Source organism: Armigeres subalbatus, chromosome 2 (genome assembly GCF_024139115.2).
Source record: "Armigeres subalbatus isolate Guangzhou_Male chromosome 2, GZ_Asu_2, whole genome shotgun sequence".
In the NCBI taxonomy this organism is placed as follows: domain Eukaryota; kingdom Metazoa; phylum Arthropoda; class Insecta; order Diptera; family Culicidae; genus Armigeres; species Armigeres subalbatus.
This window is the reverse complement of record NC_085140.1, coordinates 10,976,503-11,002,915: the sequence shown is the minus strand read 5'-3', so window position 1 is coordinate 11,002,915 and position 26,413 is coordinate 10,976,503. Positions and strand designations below refer to the sequence as shown.

The following is a 26,413-nucleotide window of genomic DNA, read 5'->3' as shown; positions in this document are numbered from 1 at the left end:
GGATGTTCAAAATTGCGTATAGTCTCTAGCATTAGCATTACCGATTAACTCGAATAGTCAAATCCATAGGTAGCACAGATGTTCAAAGTCGGTTGCCTCAACTAATATTTGACTAAATTTGGTCACAATCAAGTTTGATTTGGTCACAACCAAATTTGATTGGAATATGCTATCTAGATCATTGTATTAGAGAAGCATCACTTACATCCGTTACGACAGAAACTAATAACTATCTCTGAGATGGAAGCAGGGCATTATCCAACACTTAAGATCTTACAAAATGAGCATTGAGCCCCTGTACAAGAAAAGAATCCAAGAAATCCAAAAAAAAGCCAAGCCGATAATCAATTTCGGCTACATTCAACATGGAATGCTTCATGTCCTTTGTGGGCTACGGAAAGTGTCGAACCAAAAACCAAATTTTTCGAATTATAATATTACTTATTATTCAATATTACCGGTAATATGAAGTTATCAATTCATTTTGGATCTCCCACTTCTTATTTATTCTTCTACCTGGAATTTTGAAATTCTGTTGAAATAAATGGGAATATTACCGTTTACAAACTTCTAACTCAAAAGTCTCTTCAATATAAACTAAGGAAGAGTTCTCTGCAGAACATACTTGAGAAGTATTATTCATTCCATTAGTCGGTATGTCGTGTTCGTCTCTTTTTTTCGCGTCTTCTTACGACTTATTTCACAACTGGTTCTTGCATATGACGTCATTGGACAAGAATGCGCCTAAAAACGAATGTGCATGTAACGAAAAAACAAACTCGAATAGAAGAAAAAAGACTTCAACAAGCTTGCTTGAACAGCGATTGCATTGAGACCACAAAGCAGTCAGGGAGGAGAAAGAGAAGCTGTAGCCAGGCTGGTCCTACAAGCTCGCATGGAAACTCGCAACGTGGGCTTACATGCGGATGGGATATTTAAACGATGGTTGCTGATTAGTGCAGCAGTAAATATGAAACTTGAATGAGATTGTGAGGTAGAACAATTAATATCTATTAATAACTGTGAAAATCCGCGAACAGAACACTTAGTTGAAATGCAGGTCAAGTTCCAGTTGGAATGTAGATCCATAGAAGAAGAAAAAGCTTAATTCAATATTGATGATGTATCGAAATCCGCTCCAGGATATATAAAAATCTCTAGAAAATACGATTCATATGCAAATAAAACATCTATCGTTGATACAGTTGTACGAGGAACACTTTTTTTAAATGCTCCATTTCTACGCATTAAAAACTACGGAAAACATTATAAAATAATTAACAAAGCCAACACCTGCCTAATCAAAATTCGTCCACCATGAACGGATTTCAAATCAAAGTACCAAAATTCTTACAGGTATTTGTTTCCAATATTAGATCAGATCGATTGACTAGACTAGAAGTGAGAAGTGATCCCTTTGATTTATATTTTGTTGGTTTTACTTTATTTATTGTTTTTTTTCTTTTTAAACTCACTCACTTTTGGTACAATTATGGTCAACACGCGAGCAAACGAACCTGTTTGGATTTTTGTTATTTCAATTTCAAAGCCTACTTTCTATTTTAATGACCAAAGGGCTTACTGTTAAGTATATGAACAGGAGAAGATAAACGAATTCCTTGAATCCCCTTCATATTTTTATTGGATTTCGGAGCTGTACGGATTTCGATTCCCACTAGTCATTTTTTGTCTCACAAAAGTATGAATACCTCCCGTTAGTAACCCACGAAAATAAAAAAAAATCATTTTGGATGTAACTTCATTGTTTTTCATCAGTTTTCTTCGCAACTTTCACCAAAAGAACGCGGAATTCAATTTCCAGTTCGGAAATGATTATTTCATACATTTGAAAGGAAACGATTATAAGTTATGCCAAATTTGATCAGGAATACATTATGGGCTATTTTTGACCCGCTTGGAACCAGATAACAAGTGTACCGGACACGGGTTCTCGAGCCAATTTTAGGGGATAGGCAAACATCATCATACGACATCATGGTTTCAGTGATAATTTTGTACTTTTTGAGTAACATTTAGCCCGATTGAAACCGGATTTGGAGCCATTATCGAAAAAAAGCAAACATAATCATATGACTTATAAAGCTTCATGATTTCAAAAGCTATGACATTCTATTGTGTTTTTGTACTTCCTGAGCCTCCAATAAACTCCTTGAACTTGCTCTTCAATTTCCGTTCGTCGCGGAAAACAAATTTGATGAACAGTGAGCGATCTTATGACGCCTTGTACCATGTGTTCATCAGTAATACAGCCCAAGAGGGCCGGGGGACTACCAACTGGGAAACGAAAATGGGCCATTAACCTTGTTAACAAAAAATGTTACTCATTTTGTTAATTAAATACTATATCTGCAACCGAAAGGATCCACCCACGAGGGAAACGAGTATAAACAACCTATAGACAATAGAAGCCAAACGCGCGTGATTGCTATTGATGGGTGCGAAACCACAACCATAACCATTCCGTTCGCACCTGACGAGGACAGCGACTTAATTGACAGTGCTCTAATTAAACTGCATGGAATTTTCCTGGAATACTTTGCGTTTTGTAATGTTTAGCTCTTCTCACATTGTACCTGTCGATTAAATTTCCACCTCACATAAGCAGTTATGAAATAAAATAATAATTATGTAGCGATTTCCGCAGAAAAGCTTCCCTACTACAGCTGCTGGTCCTGGAATGGAGCGAAATGTACCCGTGGGCCCGAAGTGTGACCATGGAGCAAAATACGCAGTCTTATACGAATGCGCCCGCGGGAGCGTACAAGCGTTTCAACCAGATGTTTTCGTAGTTGTAGTACCTGCTGAAGAGGCCGAGATACATTGGGAGATCCTTTTTGATTTTTACTGAGGCCGTCAGCCTGCAGAAGTACTGATTTGTTGTGTTACGAAACTGTGGCGATGCTTTACCAGTAGATCCGTTCAAACATCTGGTTTCATTTTCACCAGCTTGTGCAAGAATCTATGACAAAAAGTCGAAAGACAGAAGGTGGAAAGGACAGAAAGTCGAAAGTCAAAATGCCGAAAGGAAAAAAGGTCGAAATGAAAAAGGTCATAAGGACAGAAGGTCGAAAGGTTGAAAGGGCCAAAAAGGTCGAAAGGGAAGAAATGTCGATCGAGAACAAGTTGATAACAATAGGAGAACCAGCCAAGGGCTAAATCCTCTCTAATAAAGAAATATATATCTATAAGTTGATAACAAGTTGGGTGTACTCCAAAAAAATTGAGAAATACAATTAACGTCAAGGAAAAGTAAAACACTTATCTAAAAAATAATAATTTAAAGAATGAACAATTTTCAAAGAAGGAGTAATTACATACTATGAAGATTGTTGATTTACGAAATGAATAAAACTGGTGTTGCGTGAGATTGAGAGAACGGAGAGTTTCCAGTTTCTTGTCTATTTTGACTTTTTGCTCCTTTCGATCTTTCGTTCTTTTCGTCATTTTGTCTTTTTCGACCTTTTGTCCTGTCCGACGTCTTTTCCTTTCGACATTTTGTCCTTTCGACCATTTGTCCCTTCGACCTTTTGTCTTTCGACCTTTTTTCTTTCGACTTTTTGTCCTTTCGACCTTTTGTCCCTAACCCTACAGCTACATCGCATCGATGGGGTTGAAAGCAGAGGAATGCAAATGACATTTTGAAGAAATTCAAATCAGATATGGCAAAAAGTACCTACCTGGATACCTGGTTGGCTACAGCGTCGATACACCTATGCCTGGCGTATTGTAGAGCTCCATAATCGTCGGTTTTGGGCGATGTTCCTCCAGTTTCTCCGAACGTTCAGGGTCCCCAGGTGCGATTCCACCGCGTGCAGCCAGCGTGTTCGTGGCCATCCACGAAGTCGCCGGCTCCTATCTGGTTCTCTGTTGAATATTGTTTTCGCTATTCTTTCTTCTGACATTCGCACTAAGTGACCAGCCCACTGAAGTCTGCGTATTTTATACGATAAACAATATTTTCTTCTTTATCAAGTATAGATACAGCTCATGATTCATGCGTCTGTGCCACACACCATTTTCTAGTTTCCCTCCGAGTATTGTACGCAGCACTTTTCGCTCGAACACCCCGAAAGCTCTCCGGTCCGCCTCTTTTAATGTCCATGCTTCATGTCCATAAAGGGCCACTGGTAGAATCAGAGTTTTGTATAGAGCAAATTTCGTTTCCGTCTGCATGCTGCGGGACCTAAGCTGGTTACGTAATCCGTTAAAGGCCCTATTCGCAGCAGTAATACGTTATTTCACTTCACGGGAAACGTCATTGTCACATGTCACAAGCGTTCCAAAATAAACAAATTTTTCAACAACTTCAAACACATCCCCATCAAGCACTATCTCTGCACCAACACCACTAGATCTTTCCCTATCTCTACCTGCCACCATGTCCTTTGTCTTGGTAGAGTTAATAGTGAAGCCTATCCTCGCAGTCTCCCTCTTCAGTGGGACAAAAGCCTCCACTACTGCTCTGCGATCGATTCCAATAAGGTCGATGTCGTCCGCAAAACCCAGGAGCATATGCGACCGAGTGATGATAGAGCCGTTCCTCTGAACGCAAGATCTCCTAATAGCGCCTTCGAGTGCAATGTTGAACAATAAATTCGGAAGTGCATCACCCTGCTTCAATCCGTCTAAGGTCACAAACGAATTTGGCACTTCGTCTGCAATCCGAATACTTGATTTCGAGCCATCCAGCGTTGCACGTATCAGTCTAATCAGTTTTGCCGGAAAACCATGTTTGGACATTATCTGCCACAGCTCATTTCTCCTCACTGAATCGTACGCTGCTTTGAAATCAATGAACAGATGGTGAGTCTGCAAGTTGTACTTCCGGAATTTATCAAGGATCATCCGCAGGCTAAACATCTGATCCGTCGTTGATCGGCCCTCACGAATCGCCTGCCTGGTATTCGCCGACGAAGGACTCCTCAAGCGGTCTCAGTCTGTTAAACAGGATACGCGACAGGATTTTGTACGCTGAGTTCAGAAAGGTGATCCCTCTGTAATTGGCACACTCTAGTCTGTGCCCTTTCTTATAGATTGGGCATATGAGGCCATCCAACCAGCCGGCAGGTAGTTCTTCATCCTCCCATATTTTCTGGATAATGTGGTGGATTGATTGATGCAGCTACTCACTTCCGTGTTTGAGAAGCTCAACCGGGATCTCGTCCTTCCCAGCAGCTTTACTGTTTTTCAGCTCGTTTAGAGCCTTCTTAACCTCGTCCAGCGTTGGTGGTTCCACAGCTTGACCGTCGCCGACTATGTCCGTCCTGCTCCTTAATACACCTTCATTTTCACCGTTCAACAAATCTTCGAAGTGCTCCTTCCACCTGGCTGCCACCATAGTCTTGTCTGTCAGCAAATTCCTCTCTCGGTCATTGCACATGGCGGGCATTGGCGCAGTCTTATGCCGCGCGCCATTGACAGTTGCGTAAAACCTCCGCATATCGTTTCTATCCATGTTCTCCTGCGCTTCAGCTATCACACTCTCTTCGTGTTGCCTTTTTTTTCTACGGTGGATTCGTTTCTCTTCTGCCCTTGCTACACTGTACCGCTCTCTGTTGGAACGGGTACGAGCCATCAGCATTCGACTTCTAGCAACATTTTTCTCGTCCATCACTCGCCAACCATTTCGTTGGCGTCGCTGTGCAGTGCCTACCAACTCCTGCGCTGTTGTAGTCACAGCTTCGTGGATATTTTCCCACAATCTGTTGACGTCGCCAGGTCCGGTGGTATCTCCTATCCGCTCGTCCAGCTTCTGGTGGTACTGTTCAGCAACTCCTTCAACTGACAAGCGTTGGATATATAAAGTGGTGATTCAAATAAATAGCAGGGACGTTCAAACTTTCTTATAAGTTGTAAGAAACAAAAAATTGTTTTTTCAAAAACTGTCAAAAAATCTCTCTGGGTCCAATGCCTATGTCTTCAAATAATACGGCTTAGAGTGCTGGTATTCGGGGTTTTTATGCTCCGAAGCACTAGCTGTTAGTAAATGAACTTGAGTTATGAATTGGAGAAGTAAAGTTTTGATTTTGATGAGTGATGCGGGAGATGCGGATGACGGTGGATATCTATCACCATCCCCATCTTCATCGCCGTCTTCAATATCATCGATGTCCTCATCGTCATGCTCATCATCAACAACTGACGAACATCATCATCGCTGTGATGGAAATACTGTCTATGTCAGCATCAGGAGATCTACGTTGACACCGGACGCATTCGGTGACCTTATCTCCAATTGCCAACGCCACTTGTCATCAAGGCCACGATGAGCCCTCCTAATTCCGCGGATGGGGGTTCCGATAATGAGGAAAACATATCCAGGATTAAGGACAACTCCAGAAGCAGTAAAAACCGTTGGATGTGATCAAGGAAACAGTACGTCCATAACTTCTAGCTCTGTGACGATTTTACCAAAGCAAAACTGGCTACTGGTGCCGATTCCGACGCTCACAACACAAGTTAACATCTGTCTACGATATTCGGTCCGAGTTACAACAATTCATATGATAAACTTCGTTTTTAACAAGTGAAACATTCCACTAAACAAGCTCTAGAACTACAGTGTTGTGAACCAATTTATCCACCGGTGGTGATGATGCCTTTCTCGATTCAATATGTTGAATTCGAATTAATGTTGTAAATGCAGTGCTTATTGCCTACATTTCGGCAATAAAAAATTTGGTGCAATTCTAGTACGTTGCTTAAAAATTACTTACCGTGGGTTGCGCCACGGCTAAAATGATTAATAATTCAATGTGCATTTGTGTTTTTGTTGATTAAAAATTAAAAATATAATCCAAACTGCTTGATTTATTAAAAAACAAAAACAATAGTGTCCAACTAGGAAATTTGCTCCGTCGAATGAAACCAGTTGCACTCGAATCTGTCAAGCCCTTCTATATGAAACGCGTTTAACAAAAAAAAATATTTATGGGCTACACACATATACACTTTTGGAGTGAAATTATAGCCTTCTGGTTCAACTTTGTTGTACGAGAAAGGCAAAACAGAAGGGTTATATGCAAGACATGACCGCAACGTAGACGTTGGACAACGTAGGGCCATCTTTCCGTCGTCAAGCGATTGTGTTTTGTAGTTTGCAGAAATTTATTCTCGGATCGGCTTAATTATGTATAGAATGATGGTCTTGAAGAGAATGCATTTATTTTCTTTAATGAGTATTTTATTGCTAGCGAAAATGAAGCGGTGACCCAAAAGGCCCGTTTCTTACATTAATACACAGATAGAAAAAGTTGTTGAAATTTACACGAAAGTAATGCACATAAAGGGAATGCCAAAAAGAGCGTAAATTTAAACGATATTATCAACTGAATGTATGCAATTTGTATTGCATTATGACACTTTTTATACGAATAAGTGTCATAATGCTATGTAAATTGCATACATTTAGGGCGAACTTGTTGGGAAAGATCCATGTACGCCCAGAATAGTGTAATTTTCCACGTCTTTATTATTTACGCGTCGATTACTTTTCATTATTTCTTTCTGTGTAGGTGGTTTGTGTTGGGAATGCTTTAATGAACGGGATTGTTTGAATCTAAACTTTTTATTCGGTTTGGCAAAAATTTAAATTTCAAATAGTTTATCCTAAATTACCAAAAGCTTCAATGAAATTAGTAAATTGGTGGAGAGTTTGCCAGACGATTGATTTACAAATCTCCTAAATCCGTCGTAAGGTAATGGAGCTATTAACTTCCAAAATCAATAACTTCGTGACGGTCCCAAATTTTAGATTCTAATTTGACAGCCAGACAGCCAGAAGTGAACAAAAACGTTCCAAGTTGATCATTCGGTACAAATTGTATATTCCGCCTGCCTAAAACATCTCGCAACTAACAATATGACTATCACCTTTTCAAGAAAAACATCTTCAGACCATAAGATAAGAGACCATAACCTTCAAGCTATGCGATTGTTAGAGCCTAAAGTTTCGAAGAAACGAATCATGTGCCCTCTCTTTTGATTTTCTAACTCGATCCTCCTCTCGTCTGTCCAAACAATACTTGTATGGAAATAAATTGGCTTGGTAATATACTCTCTTGCAAAGTTTAGACATTATGGTTTGATATTGAGTCAATATGAAATTTTGGATAAGTTGTTTTAGTAATTTGAGCCATTTTAGCCATTTGAGCTCCGACCGCTTAGGTTGCTTAGGCTATCGAACAATTTCTAACAAATTCTGATTTTGCTATGAAATTTATCAGCAAACTATCAATCCCTTAAGATTTTCATATTGTTTTAGAGTTTTGTAAATATTTTTTACTAATCGAGCGAATGTTCTTAAGCTTTCTAAATAAAACTAATCTTGAAAGATGCATTGCATTTCTGAATAACCTTTACAAATACGATACAGCGTATCGAAAACCTGTATAGAATGTAGAAAAATATAATCAAAAAAGCCTGTATATAATCTAGACATTTCGAAAGCATTTTTTTCTGCTAATTTGTGTAGTAAAGTGTTTTAGGGATTTTGCTGCTATTTCCCGAAAATTTTGAACTTTTAATTATCACGCTAGGCTTCTTGAGATTGGAGAAAGGATTGGTAAAACTGTTAGATTGTAAGGAGAGGTAACAAAAAGTTAAATAATAAAGAACTTGGAATTCTTTCGAATGAATTTTAAAAACTCCATAGACTAAACAGACTAAACTCAAGGGTAAACTTTTGTTGTCACAGCAGCAGTATAACCAGTGTGTAGTGATGTATAGATGGTTAGATGATCGGATTAGTTTTTTATGACTGATTATGCTCAAATTTGGCCTAAACATTCTTTGCATAAAAAAGAATATTGTGGCCAAATTTCATAAAATTCGGTCGACAATAACCCCCTTGCCAATAATAGAACAAAACCTGCCAAAATAGTCTTTTCCCCTACCTTTGAAAAAATAAATAATAGATGAAAATGATCCATCCTTCAATCATTAGTCTTTCAACGAATTTGGATAAGTGAAGTCCTGTTTTGAAGGATGATTCATTAAGCCCAAGCAAAATATGAATGGGAGATTTGGATACCTCTGGTCACAACATTGGCGCAGTGTAGGTTAGTGTAGGTTAGTGTAGGTTAGTATTTAGCAGACTGGCCGAAAACAGTGTGAGAATACAAATATGTTGGGCTGGATGTAAAATCTAAATGGAAAGACTCTGAAAATTAATCTACAACAGACGAAACTTATGATTTTGAATACGCTACACAATGAAAAGGACTCAGTAGGCGCTGTTGCAACTGTGAAAAAAAAATAAGTAAGGTGACATCTCGTGCAAGAGTTTTCTCGAAAATAGTTCCTATGAGTTAATTTGTTGCTAAATTTTTTAACTAAATTGAAATAAATTAGTTGTATGAGGATGTAGAAATAAATTTTCTTTAAATTGGCCTAGAATTTATTATAACAGGACAGTTATAGGTTAGTTCCTTGCAATCAGATTGCCGTTTGAAAGTTCGTAGGAATAATCAGGCCAATGAAGAATTTAACTAAGTAATTTATCCGAAATTTAACATTTAATATAATCTAGGTTCAAGGGCAAACCAATAAAGCTGGTAAAAATCAGTTTCGAGCCTTCATTCCATTAACGTTGAACATCTATTTTTTTCTGAACGTATAAAAGTTTTTGGGAATCGTAGGATATTTCTGGATTTTTTAGTCAGAGCTGACCGTCGATGAACATAATTTGAAATGTTTAAGTCATCCATGGATGCCTGATAGGCCAACTTGTGAACAGTGTACTTTAGTTGGTTCGAGTGAAAATGATAAACTTCCAGTGGCTGCAAAAATATAAATGTTAAAACAAGCTAGCACTCTCTAGAATTTTTCATTAGTTACAATGATAAAAAAAGATTTCACTAAATTTTGATATTTTATTTAAAGTCTGTGGATGAGCTTTATCGTACTAATTTGCAAAACTACATGTCCTCCATGCATAGCTACATGGTTTCTGGATGGCCTCCAAGATCACATCGAAGTAAGGGCCAATGAGATGAACAGAATTAAGATGTAAGAAGATTAAAGAAACTATAAAGCTATCATGATAAGAAAAGTTACTGGGATGCAGAGATATGGACGTCATAAAACACTTAGGCCGTCTATTGTGTACTTTTGTTCAACAACAATAATAACACTATAAAGAGCTAATGAGCAAATTTCAAATAAAAGCTAGAATGATACGTGTGTCGTTTATGATGGTCGTTTATCGAATATTTACAAGATAAACAAAACGATTTTTTTCCCTTCGTTCAAACATCTCCGTAACAAAAAACTAAATTTAGTCTCAACAGTAGATATATCAAATAGGTATATATCTCTATTTTCTTCCATTTACTTCCATTAATTAATTTTTATTTTTTAAACACTGAAGAAGTCCTCAAGTAGAGGACGAAATGCGTATGTGTTTAATACATAAAAAATAATTAGTGGGAGTAAATAGCAGAAAATAGTCGTGCAAAATTTCCCCTAAGACGCCCGCAAATAATTAGTCAGGTATAAATCTTTCGAATACATTTTAAATTCTCAATACGGACACAAAATCATATATTTTGAAAATACCAAACATTTTATTTTAATATATGTATGTCAATCTATCTTATTCCATCTAATTGAGTTTTTTCGGAAACTTCTACATTCACGTGTATTTGCATATTCACCCAGCCAAATGTTACTTACAATCTCTTTTTCTACTTGTTTTACAGATTACCTGTTGCAGCTCTCCCATCAATCCGAGAATAAGACGCTCAACTTGTTCTCAACCGTATACCAAAAGATGTCCCCACTGTCGCGGGACCCCATCAAGGAGCTGTACGGCACCATTCGGAATCACCTGACGTCGACGTCGCACTCCGACGATCTGGAGCTAGTCACCGACAAATTCTTCCGGGATCTGTTCCCGGTGGCATATCACCACATGGTGGTCCACGCCGACAAAGATGTGGATTTCCATAAGGATTATAAAAATTGTCTCACGCACACGTACGACGAATTGAAGCCTTTCGGCACCATTCCACAGACACTGTCCAGTTCGTTGGTGGCCAGTGTCAGTGCGGCTAGCGTGCTGTTACGAGTGCTGCGGGAAGGGGCTGAAGTACTCAACAAACTGGACGACCTGGGAACGGAAAACCTACAGCCGTCCTGCAAAGCAGCCCTGCTGAAAATGAATTACTGTGCTACCTGTAAGGGACGTAACCATAACCACGCGAAACCTTGCGCTGGTTTGTGCAAAAATGTTATGAGGTAAGTTCGGACAAGCAAGACTTTCATAAGCCTACATCTGGCTAATAACTGCTTTCTATCTAATCATCATTCCCAGGGGATGTCTGATGCAGTACATTGGAGTTCTGAATCAGTATTGGTACACATTCACTGAAGCCATCCTTCCTCTCATAAATACAGTTCGCTCGGCCGATGGAATCGAATCCGAGATCAAAGCCCTGGATGCAAAGCTGTCCAATGCCATTATGCATGCGATGGAAAATGGGCCCCAGCTCGAATTGAAGGTACGTGTATAAATATATGGCCTGAATAGTATGTCCTCTATCACTATTTTATTGAATGAACGCGCAACCGCGTATTGCTGATGATGGCAAAATCGGATCAACGTTTTCCACTCTGAGGAGCTCATTTTTCTGCCATCAAGCAATTTTGGAAGCGAACTAAATGAATGGCTGCTGGTTACCGCTAGGCGGCAGAAATGTATGTGACTCCAAAACGACGACCTTTATTTGAATTTCTGCAGAAGCGAAAAGCGCTTCCAGTGGCAGAATATTGCGAGTGGTTCTACGCGTTAATTTGAAAACCACGAATCGCCAATGTGCTGATGACGATGAAGGGAAAATGAAACAAGTTGATCGTTTTGTCTTTTTCATGTTTAAAAATTTAACTTTTTAATCTTTTGAAACTCAAAATATTATTCTAATTTATGTACAAAAAGAAAAGGAACAGACAAAAAGTGAGATTTGTTTGTGCATTTTGGGTAGTCTTCTCATACTGCAGCCAAAATTTCCGCAGAGCAACCACTGCGCGGTGATAATGTCGTCATAACACAAAAGCGTTGGTAGCGATGTTAATGATTTTAGGCAGCGCACCATGACGTTCACACCTTGATCAGTGATGGAAATAAAAGTTCTTTAGTAAATTCTCCATGATGATACTGAAATAAATATGACAGCACTTCACGACATATTTATTTTTTTCACTTTCAGAATAATTCCTTTGAAAATAATATTTGATTTGTTGCAGACTACACTTTGAATAATGTTGATACATGATCTTCTTCCAGGCACATTAGTTATACGCCTATCAAATTGTTACTTCTCCGAGCCCAAAATGGCAAACGAGTGTTTTATTTGCCCTAACAATTAAGCCCCTTTTTCTTGGGGAGCAGCAAAATCGGGTGAGATGATCCGAGCCAATTTGCATATCTGCCAATACATAATCAAATCAGTCTGCTGAACTAGACGCGTTTCTATTTGGTAATGCTGTTAGAGTCTGGGTAGTTCATAAAAATTAAACAAATTCTTCTGAATCAACCAAAACTGCTGCCATATTTTAATAAACCATGTCGCGCTTCTACATAATGCGTCCAACTGGGAATGACCGAAAGAAGTACACGAAGAAAAAACGGCAATCGGTGCCGGCCAGTATCACTTAATCCCAGCTCTGAACTTAATAAGATCGTTAAATTAAAAGGCTTGACGTTGGGCTCCGAAGAAGATGACGAAACTGGATGCAGTCAGCGAGCTAAGTTGATCTGCGCTGGGGTCCTTCTGGGTGGAATTTGATCGGGATTGCGAATTTTGGCGCACAGGCATATGTGTTTGTGTTAGTGGCGGACAAAAGGTGAAAGAAGGATGACGAAGTTTGCTGATTTATTTGGGATGTACCGTATGGCACCGATTTATGTACATCTAGGCCCCTCAACATAAAAAATAGACGTCTTCATTAATGAGAGACTGTATTATCAGAATGTGATGAATACTTCTATTGACAAAAATCATGAAATAATTAATCAAAGCTCATTAAATGGACGCATACTGGTGCTGAACGGATTTCGGTTTCACACTGTACATAAAAGCGCGAGGCAATGCATACAGAGCACAAACGATTGAATGAAGGTGAAACAAAAAGAAAAAAAAGCGGTGAGGTGCCCGAGAAAAGCGATAAGATGGAAGACAATAAATTATATGAGGTATGAAACGAAGAAGAAAAGTTGTGAGGCGGATGGAATAGGCAGTAGAAAAAAACTGCAACAAAAAGGAATGTATTTCTGATTCAGAAAATTCCAGCAAAACTGGTTTTATGTGTGTTTTATTACTTGAGGACCATCCGCACTTAACAAGGAAATTGAATCCGTTTCGCTGTTTACCCTACGTGGGGATATTGGGGGGAGTCGGGTAGGCCGCAGAAGTCTTTAGAATGCGTTAAACCTTTGAATTGCATGGCACTGAATTTTGACTAGTATTATGTTTTGTTTGTTGGGTTCTGAAAAAAATACACACCAGTTTCGTTTGTTCGTAAAAATAAAACTTTTATATTTCTGGAATATTTATATGTCGTATAAAACTGAAGATTAAAACAATTAACGAAAAGATTTAAATGCTATTCTGTTTGAACCAATTCTTTTAAAAAAATCCTCTATTAGGATTACAAAAAACTAATTCCTTTTGAATTTTTCTGAAATTTTTATTGAATTTCCTATGTTTAAACCCTTCACTTCAATGTTCCAGTTCTTCAAAGGTTAAAGCTCCAGCAACCATCCACGCGAATTTTTCGGACCCTTATGATGAAGTCCGTCGTTCATTCTCGAAGAAACTGATTGCAAACGAATCCCACAGTGAAAGATCGAGACAATCAGACGCGGTCCAGGCTGGGTAGAGAGAGCGCTAAGCTGAGATCGGAGAAGTGAGTTAGCCTAAAGAGCCACCACAAACGGTCGACCGCACAGGTTTGTGGTTTCTGGTGGATCTACTTTGATCATCTGTGGTTCTGTTTGCGCTGAGGTGTGAGGAATGGCAGAGAAACGTGAAGTCAGTAAGAACCACATGCATGCTCCGTATGTGCAGCAACAGCGAGATAAACGAAAGAACGCTTCATGCTCGCTCAGGAATGCTATTCTATGTAAATTCCAGCTCCAGCTTTCAATGTTCAGTGATGCAACGCCTTTATTTCAGTTGAAGAAAAAGCATGCTGCAAGCCTATCGCTCTGGAGGATAAGCGTGTTTGAAGATTCCAGCTTCCAACACTTCAACGAAATGTGGAGATGGAAAGATGAATCTCCCAATAATATATTTCAACAAATTTCCCTCTATTAAGAAAGCATTAGTAGAAACAAAATGATTGACCTCAAACATTTAACTTTCTTCCACTGCTGGCTGAAAATGTTAACTGCATGGCCGCCGATAACGATCGCGCGTTTTGTCTGGAGGGCCTCACAGCGAGTCTGATGACTAAACAACTGCTTGATTCCCCAAAGCAACGTCACGGGCGACGAGTGTGAGAAGACACGGTTCTACACCACCGGTAATAAGTATGAGGGCAGCTGATAATGTATTTTGTTTTTCCGATTCATGATACTGAGTCATAAATTGAGTGCCAGTTTTTTTGCAAAAGCTATGAGCTTCATTGCAGTCTACCAATTGCAAAATAACCAATGAACATTTGATAATCGATTCAGAAACTATTTCTCTGGTACAAACTGAAGCAAACCTTGGTAACAAACTCTAACATCCATCCTTAATTAATTGTAATTTCGAGTCGTCTTCAAGGTGTCTTACTACTTGACTTCTTTTTCTGAAAAGGTAATAATTCTAGGTATCCCCGTTTTTCCTTTCCGAAGTGTATGAGGGAGCCAAATTCCATCGGTTGATCATAATTTATTAACTAGATGCTCTATGGGAGTCGCACTCGTAATTGAAAGCTCACTCCCGAAGCCACCACGTCGAGAGTAAAGTGATTTTAAATTGCTGCTTGAAGGATGATTTCTTGTTTTGTTCTACTGCTGCTGCTATCAGACTAACGCCGACCTTGTACAATCGAGTGTGATCCCGTGAAGCTAACGATAATATTATAACTGAATAGAGCGTGTCGTCAACAAAAGGGCATAAGAGACATTTTGGTCGATTTTGATAACAAAATAAACAATTTTCTGTAAAACAGCTTTATAAATACGATTAAAAAAAAATCCTGAATTTCGCAATTAGTGAGGTTGCGCCTATGTCGTAATTACCAAATCTTTGTGGATCTTTTTAATCTAGCAACGGAAATGACTGTCATCGTCAAATGCAGTTATGCTTAAATCAATCAAAGTACAACTCACGAAAAATACAGGGGTTGGTTTAGCTGTACAACAATCATTTTTTTTATTTACGCACAAATTTGCTGTACGTAAAAGGATCAAAATATAATTCGAAACATATTTTTTTTCACTTACATCTCTTCACACCTAACCGCTTCGAGTCTCGCGTGGCAATTAAACATGTGTTAAAGCAGACGAGTACAGAAGTAATTATCGTCGGCACGACGACTGCTCAATGCAGCAATTAGAATTTACCGTGGCTCCAGACATCGTTTGCGTCACTGAGTTCTTAACCTTCCTAACAGTTAAGAACAATCACGTATTACGCTCGGCTTTCGATCGATTTATTCAGTGTTGTTCGGAATTAAGATGTGCTGCATTGAATAAGAAGGGAAACAAAACTTTCAATAATGGCCTTAGTGCTCCACTTAATTGATTATTTTTGATAAAGCTATTAGCGTTAATGGAAAAATGGAGTTTCCCTTCGTACAAATTTCGTTTCCTTGCTTCCGTTTCCATGCGTGATAATCCATTCATAAATTTCAAGAGTCTTTAATTTCTCAGAATAGGACATGCTTCGATGCCATTTTAAAGTGTGTTCAAATATCGTCGCCAAAGCATAGACAAAACAGTTCAAGAAGATAGATTTATCGCATGTATCTTGGATCTACCACCTTTCGATTGCGCCTCCTTGGACTTTGAGAAAGACCATCTGATTGCTGTACCGAAGTCTAGTTGAAAGAAATTTAAAAATAATGATGTTGCAGCTTTTCCTTCTACATAGCTTGCATGGAACGGTGGTCAATGTAATCATAGCGATTTAAAAGCGTCGAGATATATCCCACAGATCTAAGTCTGCTGAACAGCAATATCTCCTTACTTCAAACAAAACAAAAAAGCCAAAAAGAATATACCGATAGATTTGAAAATGTGCTCGTACTGAGCGCACCGAGAGAAAGACGTGTGATATCGAAAAATGCAAGCTCATGATGCGTCGGACTGGACGGAACGTCCGACGACGATGGGGCGGACGGTCGTGAATCTGCATCTATCTACATGGTGCATCCTTCGTTCAGTAGGAGCTCGTTCCCAACACAAGTCTAGAGCTATTCAACGAGAAAAAATACCCTGATTTATCCACCTAGAGCTTAAACTGGCCGTAATAATTACCCAAGGTAAAAACAGCACGAAACTCCGTAACGCTGTCAATTTGTCCGAATTTCAATACAACACAATTTCCATCTTGAAACGGAAAAAAATTACTAACATTTTTGTTTTTTCAGCTCATTGGTTCATATTTTACATAGGAAGTACTCTAAGAATTTCATTGAAATGCTCGCAATACTTTTGAGAAACGAGTTGGTGCTTACAAGTTTAAGCCCGAAGACAACTAGATCTTGTGATGCGCTGTTCAATAAAATCGTTCAAGCTACTATGCCCCTATTTCACAGCCTAATTCAGGGCTTATCAAAAATCATTGTAGCTCATACGATGGAAGAGAAATAATGCTTTCATACAGCAAAGAGTAAAAACTGTTCCTATACAGAACAGATTCATTGAACATGCCATGAGGAAAGTTTGGTACTATTCCACTTGTCTCTACCACGTTGTAATCTTTTCTATGCAAAAATCATAACGTGATGGAATGAAATGGAATGACAGGTTATGACAAACTCGATGAAGTTCGAATGTGTTTTTTGATGTGAAGTGCAATTTCTAGTATCGATCTGGAAATCGAAGTAGGCGCGTGGTCGGCGGAACAAACGTTAATTGAATGTCCTCACTGGAGCAATGTCGTGTAACATCCAGCCAGTTCTATTGAGTGCGAAACAGTGGTGCATTAGGTATTATGTGAGCCCCGACACAAAGTTTGTTGCATTGTCACAATTGGTATGGTATGCGGGTCTCCCCAGCGTGCGGCATATCTTTTCAGAAAGTCTGCAGATAAATTTCTCATCAACTCTAAATGTGTCGACTAACGAATATTACCCGCTTGGTGAAATTCACAAACAGTTTGTACATTCGTGGGTGGCTTTGTGCACGAACTCGTGCAAACGGATAGACCAAAACTTTGTGTGAGTAGTTCCAAGTCCAATATCATATGGGGCATACTTATTACTTAAGCACTTTTTCTGCGTTTTTTTGATGTAAGTAAAATTTCTCCAAGAAATCCATTGGAAAATCCATCAACCATCAATAGTTTATCCAAAAAATCCTCCTGGGACTCAAACCAGGAACTCCATCGCGAATTTCTTTAGGAATTACTTTTGGAAATTCTCCAGGAAATCCTTTGGGAACAGATACTGCCACAAAAATTTCTTCGGAAATTCTTCTTGAAAAAGGAACTTCCCGAAGCAGTTCTTGGAGGAGTTTTCTGCAGAAAAGTTTGAGAAATTTCTGTGGGAATTCTGACAGATTTTCAAAAAAAAAATCCAGAATTCCTGAACAAAAAAAAATCCTGAACAATTTTCCGAGAGAGTTCTTGGAGCAATTTTTGAAATAATTCCCGGGGCGTTAGTAGGAGGTGGCTATCGAGGGCTTCCATGTGAGTCTCTGAAGAAATTCAAAGGGAATTTCTGAAAGGATCTCGAAGTAATTGACCTTTCCATTCAAAAATTTGTATTCGCTCGATCGATTCCTTGGCTTATTTAAAGTTAACTTTCCCAAAAAACCCATATTTTTTTACGCCTCTAGTTACAGGGCTGTTACAGCAGTCGCGGATTTCGCGATTCTCGCGTTTTTCGCGAATTTCGCGGATTTGTCGCGGATTATCTCTTTCAGTCGCGATTTTCGCGGTTCCTTAAAATGCTGTCGCGAAAATCGCGGATTTACATTTACGCACTTTCATCGGGAATTCTTTTAACAATTCTTTCACATTTTTTTTTCTCAGAAGTTTCCGAATTAACTCCTGAAGAAATTATCCGAATTATGTTTTTAATTTATCCCGGAATTCCTCTGGACATTCTCCCAAAATTCCTTCAGGATTTCCTTTGGGAATTTCTTTACGAGTTTCTTTGGAAATCCCTTTAATTCATTCATGGACTACTTCGGAAATTTCTTTGGAAATTCTTTTGGAAATTCATCGAAACTTTCTTCAGGATCTCCTTGAGAATTTTTTTAGAAACTCCTTCGAAAATTTCTTTAGCAATATATTCGAACATTTGTTTGGGAAATCCTTTGGGTATTTTTTTTTTTTGCGAATTCCTTCGGAAATTCTCTCGCAACTTTCTACAGTACGGAAATTCCTCCAGGCATTCCATTAAAAATTCCTTTACGACGTTTATAGAAATTTCTTTCGGAATTCCTTCTAGGAATTCATTCGGAAATTCCTTTTGGAACTCCTTCGGTAATTAGAAATTCCTTTGCAAATTATAGAATTTTTTACATAAAAATATCTTTTGAAACTTCATCCGAAGTTCTTCGAAAATTCATTCATGAGTTCTTTCAGGAATTTCTTCAGCAATTCCATTGGAAATGTTTTGAGTTTTTCTGTAATGACTAAACAAATTACTACTTTACGAATTTCATCAGTAATTATTTTATTCTTAAAATTTATAACCTTTTGGGAGAATTCCTGTAGCAATTTTAGAAAAAATCCTTATGAAATGGCGTATGGTTTAAATAAGGGAACTTTCAAAGTAATACCTGCACAGGTTTTCCAAAAAAAATCAGAGAATTTTCAGAATGATTCCCCGAGCAAGTATCTGATGAAATTCTTCCTTATTTTTAAATAACTATTGACGAAATTTTCCAGAGGAGTTCCCGGTAGTATTCCCAATAGAGTACGGTTAAACCTCCATGAGTCGATGTTCTATGACTCGATATCGACTCATGGAAGCAAATTATGCCATATTAAAAAATATTTTCTGGGTTATTGTGTTGGTCCCTTCAAACAGCTTTCGAAAGATTTGCTATTCCTCATCTCGATAATTCCATGAGTCGATAGTCCCTTCAATATGGACTCATGGAGGTTTGAATGTAAATTCTTATTAAAATTTCTGAAGAAAATAGAGGATTTTTAACGAAGTTTTAACGAAAATGCCTCAAGAAATTCTTTCGTTCTCCAGAAATTATTAATATCCAAATTAGTTTTTTTTTAAGATCAATGGTGGCGTATATATTCAAATTTCAAGAAAATATTCAATGTTGTGGGTCACTTGCCCCATCGTGCCTCAGTTGACTTCGGCTAGTCAACAATACTTTAGTATCCAAACACGTTATATACGAATGACGTTTCAATTATCATATGAATGTTTCTGCACTCTTCACGATATTCCGTTTAACAGACTGATCATATTACAATTATGGATCTCCGGAACGCCAAAATGTGCCAAGAGCTTAGTCTTTGTCTCCGAAGCTTTTATTACGATACAATTACGTTTTGGTTCAAAATATCACGTTTCTTCGTTTGCTTATGCCTACTAAGTCATTACAACAGTTGGGACTCCACGAGACACCAATGTTGAAAACTACTCGCAACTCTTAGATACCCATCCGCTCCAATATTGTCCAATTAATCCGAAAAACCGTTGATCTTGCATTCCTTTCGGTCCGTACCTGCATCCTTTTGTTAGAGAGTTCAAGCTTTGTAGGTAGGATTTTCGAATCTCTCAGGAGAATCGCACAAGGCTTAGAAGTACCTTAAAGATTTTGCACCTTTTAAAGCAAATTCTTTCCCGGGGTAATGCAATGGCTAATAAAAATCATGTTATACCGTTTAGTATATTACGTCAAGGTTAACGTAATCATTTGATATTTCTAGTTACTTTTACTCCGAATTCCATGTTATTTTTTACTTCTGGCATATCTTTACGTTGAACATTGATTTTTTGTAACATGATACCTATGATTGATAGGTCATAGGTCGAGGGGCGGATCACTGTGAAATTTGACTGAATCCAAAATACGTATTGATAAAAATGCGCCAAAAATGTGCCAATTAATTTATTGCGTTGAAAAATGCGTAAAATATCAAATTCGTTAAAAAATGCATCTTAATACTAAATGCGTTAAGAAATGCTTGCTATAAAAATACATAATGCATTACAAATGCATCAAATCGTTAAAAATGCGTGTTTTTACGAAGTGCGCTTGCCAGATTTGACAGATTTGGCATCATATTTTGACATTGTTGTTCTGTAGCGGAAATAGTCGTTAATATTGACTGGCCGCGAATTTGATGAAGATTAAAATCTGTTGACGGTGTTTCCTCTTCCATTTGGTAGAGAGTGCTGAATTTTCCCTGTTCCCGGTATTGAGAATAGAGCTGTGCGCCGCCGCGCCGCGCCGCGGCCGCCGACGATTTTTAAGCGCCGCCGCCGCCACCAATTTTGACCGGCGCGCCGCTGGAATTTTTTGACCGCGCCGCCGGTAAGTTTTTGGCGCGCCGTTGAAATATTTTTAGTGACGTAGTTTTCGTTTTGTAAGGTTAATCCCGCACCCCTAATTGGTAAAAGAAAAATTCCGTGCAAACCTAAATTAATTTGAAAAATTTCGGCTGCGCCGCTGAAAAGAATATGTAGTAAATGCATAGCCTTTTCTAACTCGAAATGCAATGAGCTAACGAGTAATGTCTTCCAATCCAGAACTCGTTCAAGCGTTTCAAGAAATTGCAGACGATTCATAGTGAGCAAATACAGACATTTGGATTTCTCTGCCATTATTTCCCTTGCAAATTGATGAAAATACAGGCATGACATGTGCTGGAGGTTGCGGATCATACTCATGACAACCCAAACAATTAAGAAAATCAAAATCATGTTCATGCTTTGAAGTAAAAATAAGATTTTGCATATTTTGAAATATGGCCTGGATATAGGAAAAGCTAATAAAAAGTGATCCATCATTTTTGTTATTCTGTCTAATTTATTGAAGTTACTGTTTCTGGTTGTAATTTATAATCACAAAAATATTCGCGTTTAATGTAATATTTGCATCCAGCAGAAATAGAAGAAATAAACAACTTTTTTTTTATTTTGATGAGTGATATGTTCTCCCAAGTATCTTGAAAAAAACTTCCATTATGTAGGAGTCTTTTCTAAATATTCGTAAAAATTGGAAAAAGATCCGTTGTGCTGATTATTTCACTTGCAGGATACAAAGTCGGAAAGAAACACAATTCTTGCATAATCAAACACAAACTACAATACAAAACTACATTTTGAAGTAAGATGCCACCAGAGGATGCGATGAGGTGATCTGCTGATCAGCCTAGAATTTCAGGCAATAGTAAAACCACAATTGAATAATTTCGTACACAAAAGAACTAAAAGTAATAGCGAACGCATTTTACATAACTGGTGCCATCTGTAGAAAGGAAGAGAAATACTTTCTTCCAAAATTCTGGAGAATTGTCTTTCTGTAGCAAAATGCTATCCTCACTCCAGGTATTGTGAAAATATTTGCTTCACCAAGAATCTTATAGACTTCCTTCGTCTTTAATTCTGGGAAAATTCTGGAATAATAAAAATGACAGTTGTGCGATGCTTTCATATTAAGTGATGTGCCCTTAAAAACGCAAGTGAATTTTGTTTTGGATTCCGAGATGCTCGTCTCAAAGAAGTCGGCAAAATTATTTCTCCAGAAATTCTAGTAAACTCATATTTTAAAAATACAGGGTTATTTTTATCTAGGAATTCTGAGGAATTTCTTCCCAGGAATTTTGAGGATTTATCCCTTTAGAAATTATGGGTATGTCTTCCTCCAAGAATTTTAGAAAACCTTGACTTTTTCGAATTTTGAGAAAACTCTTCCCTGGGAATTTTTGGAAATTTCTGCTCCTGAATTCTGGGAAACTGATTTTCCAAGCATTCTGGGTTCTTCCATCACTAGTAATACTGGGAAATTCTTTCCCAGGAGTTATGAGGACTTACCATTACAGGAAGCATGAACAAAAAATCTAAAGAACTTCAGCATACCTTCTCCCCTCAACACAGGTTTTCCTTGTTCTCGAAATTTCAGGAAATTTCCAGATATTCGTCGTCACAAATTCTAGGCAGTCGTTATACAAGAATTGTAGTATAATCTTGCTTAAGTAATTTTTGGCGAGTTTCTCCTTCTGAAACTTTGGGAAATTCCTCCTTCAAGAATTCCTCACACAGAAATTTTGCAAAAATTCTCAGATATTTTTGGGGAATTGGCCCTACAAAAGCTCAGGGCAAATCATCTCGCACGAATTTTCGAGAATCCTTCTTCCAGACTTTAAGAGGAATTCCTTCTTCAGAAATTTGGAGAAAAATCCTTAATCTGAGGATTTGGGTAATTACTCACATCAGCTCAGATATGCTATAGAATAGATAATTCCTCTCTCTGACAACTCTGGAGATTTTTTCCCGCACAATTTATGAGGAAATCTACTCCCGTGAATTATACCTGAGCAGCTCATATGTTACACATATAAAGCTATGTCCATCGAGGAAAAAATTATGATACAAATCATTTCTTTTTGTTTGTAGTGAAAATTCGCACCTTCTTCTTTATTCCTCTCATCAAAAGTTGCACACCTCCGAAGTCAATTTCCTTGGCACATTTGTTCCACATTTTGGTCATATGAGTCGGGTCCTGAGCTGTTTTTCCACTTTTCTTAAGCTTCCGCTTCATTACTGCCCAAAATGTCTCGATGGGCCGGAGCTGTGGGCAGTTGCGTGGATTTATTTGTGGGCAGTTGCGTGGATATATTTTATCGACGAAATCTTCGTTATTATCGCAGTACCACTGGATGAGTTCCCGGCTGCAATGGCAACTCATTAAATCTGGCCAAAACTTCACGGGACCTTTATGGGATTTATGGAAGGTAGACCGCGGCTTTTGAGACATTCCTCCTTGTACAGCTTCGAGGCCATCGTCTTATTCGTCACAAACACTTAGGTCTTTGCTCCACAGCTGCATATCCCTTGCCAAAATCATCTGATTTTTTTGCAATTTTGCAAATTTTCCAAAAAGCAAATTTAAACTTCGCAGGAACTACTTCTCGTGCCGTCGCCATGTAGAATTTTTGGCTAGGAAGCTGTCCGAAATCCATTTTGAAGTAGGTTCCATCGTCGATGAGCAGGATTATCAACGTGGGTGTGCAGTTTTTTTTCTCTCCTATCGGCTTCCATCTGGAATAATTTTTGACTTGCTGCACGAAACATCGTGAAATGTATTATAAATTCAGTAGAAAATCGAATTATAGCCGCTATTGAAATTGGATTTTTCTCACAATCCATACGTTAAACCTAATTTCGGAAGTAGTGCGCTGTATAGCACATCACCAAATGAAAACAGCGCACCACTTCCGAAGTTAGGTTTAACGTACGAATTGTGAGAAAAATCCAACTTTGTTAGCGGGTATAATTCGGATTTGCACTGAATTGATAATATACTACAGCAAGTGGGCGCCTAGGTAGACAAACCGCTGTAAAAGAATTCTTGCAGCGGTCACTTTCCGTGCCGCAACATAATCTAGGGTTTTGTCATCTACATGCTTAGCAACTAATGTAAGGGTTCATCCACAAATTACATAACGCCAAAATTGATCATTTTCAACCCCCCATCTCTTTGAAATGCTTTTGGTAAGGAAAGGTTTGAAAATGTGTAGGCCGTAATGCTCAGACAGATATCCACCCACCCCCAAAAGCGTTATGTAATTGTAACATTCACTCGAAGAAATCCTTTTCTGAGAGTTTTAGGGAAGTTCTGAATATTTGATAACACATTTCCTAGAATTTCTGATTGGGGAACTCCTGTGAATTTCTTCTGCTCTGTTTTGTTGGCATTACATCCCTATTTGAAAATTGCTATATTGCAGCTTAGTGTTCATTAAGCACTTCCACAGTTATTAACTACGAGGTTTTTGAGCCGATTCATCATTTCTGCATTCCTGTGTAATAAAACTAATATGATAATGCTCATAGGCAGAGGGAAGTATCATAAACCTTACACATGAAATGAATTCAGTCACTTTCAGCATGGCCTTGCTTTGTAGCCACCAGGCTAAAAAAGGCACAATTCAGAATTTTTGCTAGTATTTTACTACGAATTACACTCCCTCCCGGAAGAACTATTGAAGAAATTCATAAAGAATTTCTGTAGAAATCACTGGTGGAAACCGTTAAGAAATTCCTGAAATTTGTTAAAGGAATCTTAGGAGAATCTGTTCATGGTATTCCTGAAGGAATTCCTGGAGAAGTTTATAAGGAACTCTTGAAGAAAGTTCCTGGAGGGATTCTTGGGTGACTTACGAAAAAATGCTTTACTTAAATATTGTGGAAGTTTCAGAAGAATTCTTTGAAAGTTTCAAAGATTTTTCTCATGTAGGATCTCTGTGGAATTTTATGGAATTTCCAAAAGAGGCTTATTTCGAGCCATGTCACCTCAAAAGATATATTAATTAGAACAAACAGCAAAAGTTTTTGCACACTTTCTCGTTAGTATACAGTGTTAAAATTAGCGGCGTACTTTATATATTTTATGCTTTTATTGTACTAGAAATGCAGACATTTAAATTGCTTGAACTGTTTGAAGGAAAATTTTGAACCACGCCGATCGAGCCGCCGCCGAAAACAACCGCGGTGTGGCGCCGGCTAAGCCGCCGCCGCCGTTAGAAAAATACATTCACGCCGCCGCCGGTTCAAAGTAGATCGGCGCACAGGTCTAATTGAGAAATTTACGAAAAAATCTCAAAATGCAGTTTCACGGAAAAAATGCCCACGTTTAGATCAGTATATTAAAACCTGGGTACGACGCCTCAAATTTCATGTTTTGGAGATATGGCATGTGTTATGAGAGTATTTGGTTCATTTGATCTTTGCGGTAAATATCCATTTGTTCACCATCCATTTTGAAAACTCCGGGTGCACGCTCCGGAGATAGATTTTTAGATTTATGAATCTAGTTTTGGAGCATGCAGTCTTGTTCACTAACCTTTGGAGTTTTCAAAATGGACGGTGAGCGAATGGATATTTACCACAATCCCATGCTGGAACAACCAGAAATGTTGGTTCCCCGATTGAAATGGCCCTGATTTCGGTCAAATCTGAAACCTGGATTACGACTTATCAAATTTCATGAGGTTGCAAAAAAATATATTATCGTATATATTCTATATAGTAGGTATACTCAACTCTACCAGTTCCCGCTGGTAGTTAGCATAGAACGTTTCTGTTTACTGAGCAGTTCGGAAGAAAAATCAATATTTACATTGACTTGTCGACTTACAACCTTTTTAAAAAAATATGTCTATTCGTGATTTAAAAAATCCGAACTACTAGGTGTGAAACGTAAGATGAAACTTTAATATTATTGACGGGTAGCCGCCTAACTGCATATTGCCAGTAAGATAGGGTAGACTTGTGGGTATCTGTGCGATTATTCACGTAATAATGCTTTGTCATGCATACACGATTTGCGATATTTTAATTGATTCGATATTTTATTTGATTTTCAATAAAATAAAACAATAAATAATCACAAATGTACGTCAAAATAATATACAAAACCGAAACAAATGACGTCCTGATTACAAATGCACAATAAACTATCCAAATGCATATCCTGATGCGTCAATGCTCTGTAAAATGTATCAATGCCTACTCAGATGCAGCAATGCCCCAATGCACCATACAATGCCTGAAAAATGCGCCAGTTTGTACATCAATACGTATGACTGCTTCGAAAATGCGTAAGTGATCCGCCCCTCGTTATTGGTCATGATAAGCCATTAATGTCGATAAATTGTAAATGTATTGAAATTCGCATTTAATTGTGTTTTTAAGTTATTTGGCCATTATTCATGTTGATCGCGGTTTTGTTTTTGCAGTCGCGGATTTCATTTAAGTAGTCGCGGATTTCGCGGATTGAAATTTGCTCAGTTTGTAACAGCCCTGTAGTTATTTTTAAAATTTGAAACGATTATCGAAAAAGTTCTGTTTTTTAAAGATTGGCCCGATTTTGAACGAACATATGGTGAATTTTTCAGGCCGGTTTACACGTATAGTACTTTTTGTGCAGTACGGTTTTTGTTTTCGATTTTAAAAATAGTTAGAGGCTTCAAAATATGGGTTCTTTAGGAAAGTTGACCTTAAATAAGCCAAAGAATCGACTGAGGCAATAAAA

At 38.1% G+C, this 26,413-nt stretch overlaps 1 protein-coding gene across 1 annotated transcript in view; it reads left to right on the top strand.

Moving 5' to 3' along the window:
* LOC134217709 (division abnormally delayed protein) overlaps nt 1-26,413 on the top strand; it is a 360,844-nt gene that overhangs the window by 309,759 nt on the left and 24,672 nt on the right. The window contains exons 3-4 of the mRNA XM_062696521.1: nt 10,722-11,259; nt 11,336-11,522. Coding sequence (XP_062552505.1) covers nt 10,722-11,259; nt 11,336-11,522 — 725 coding nt within the window. The remainder of the gene's footprint in view (nt 1-10,721; nt 11,260-11,335; nt 11,523-26,413) is intronic.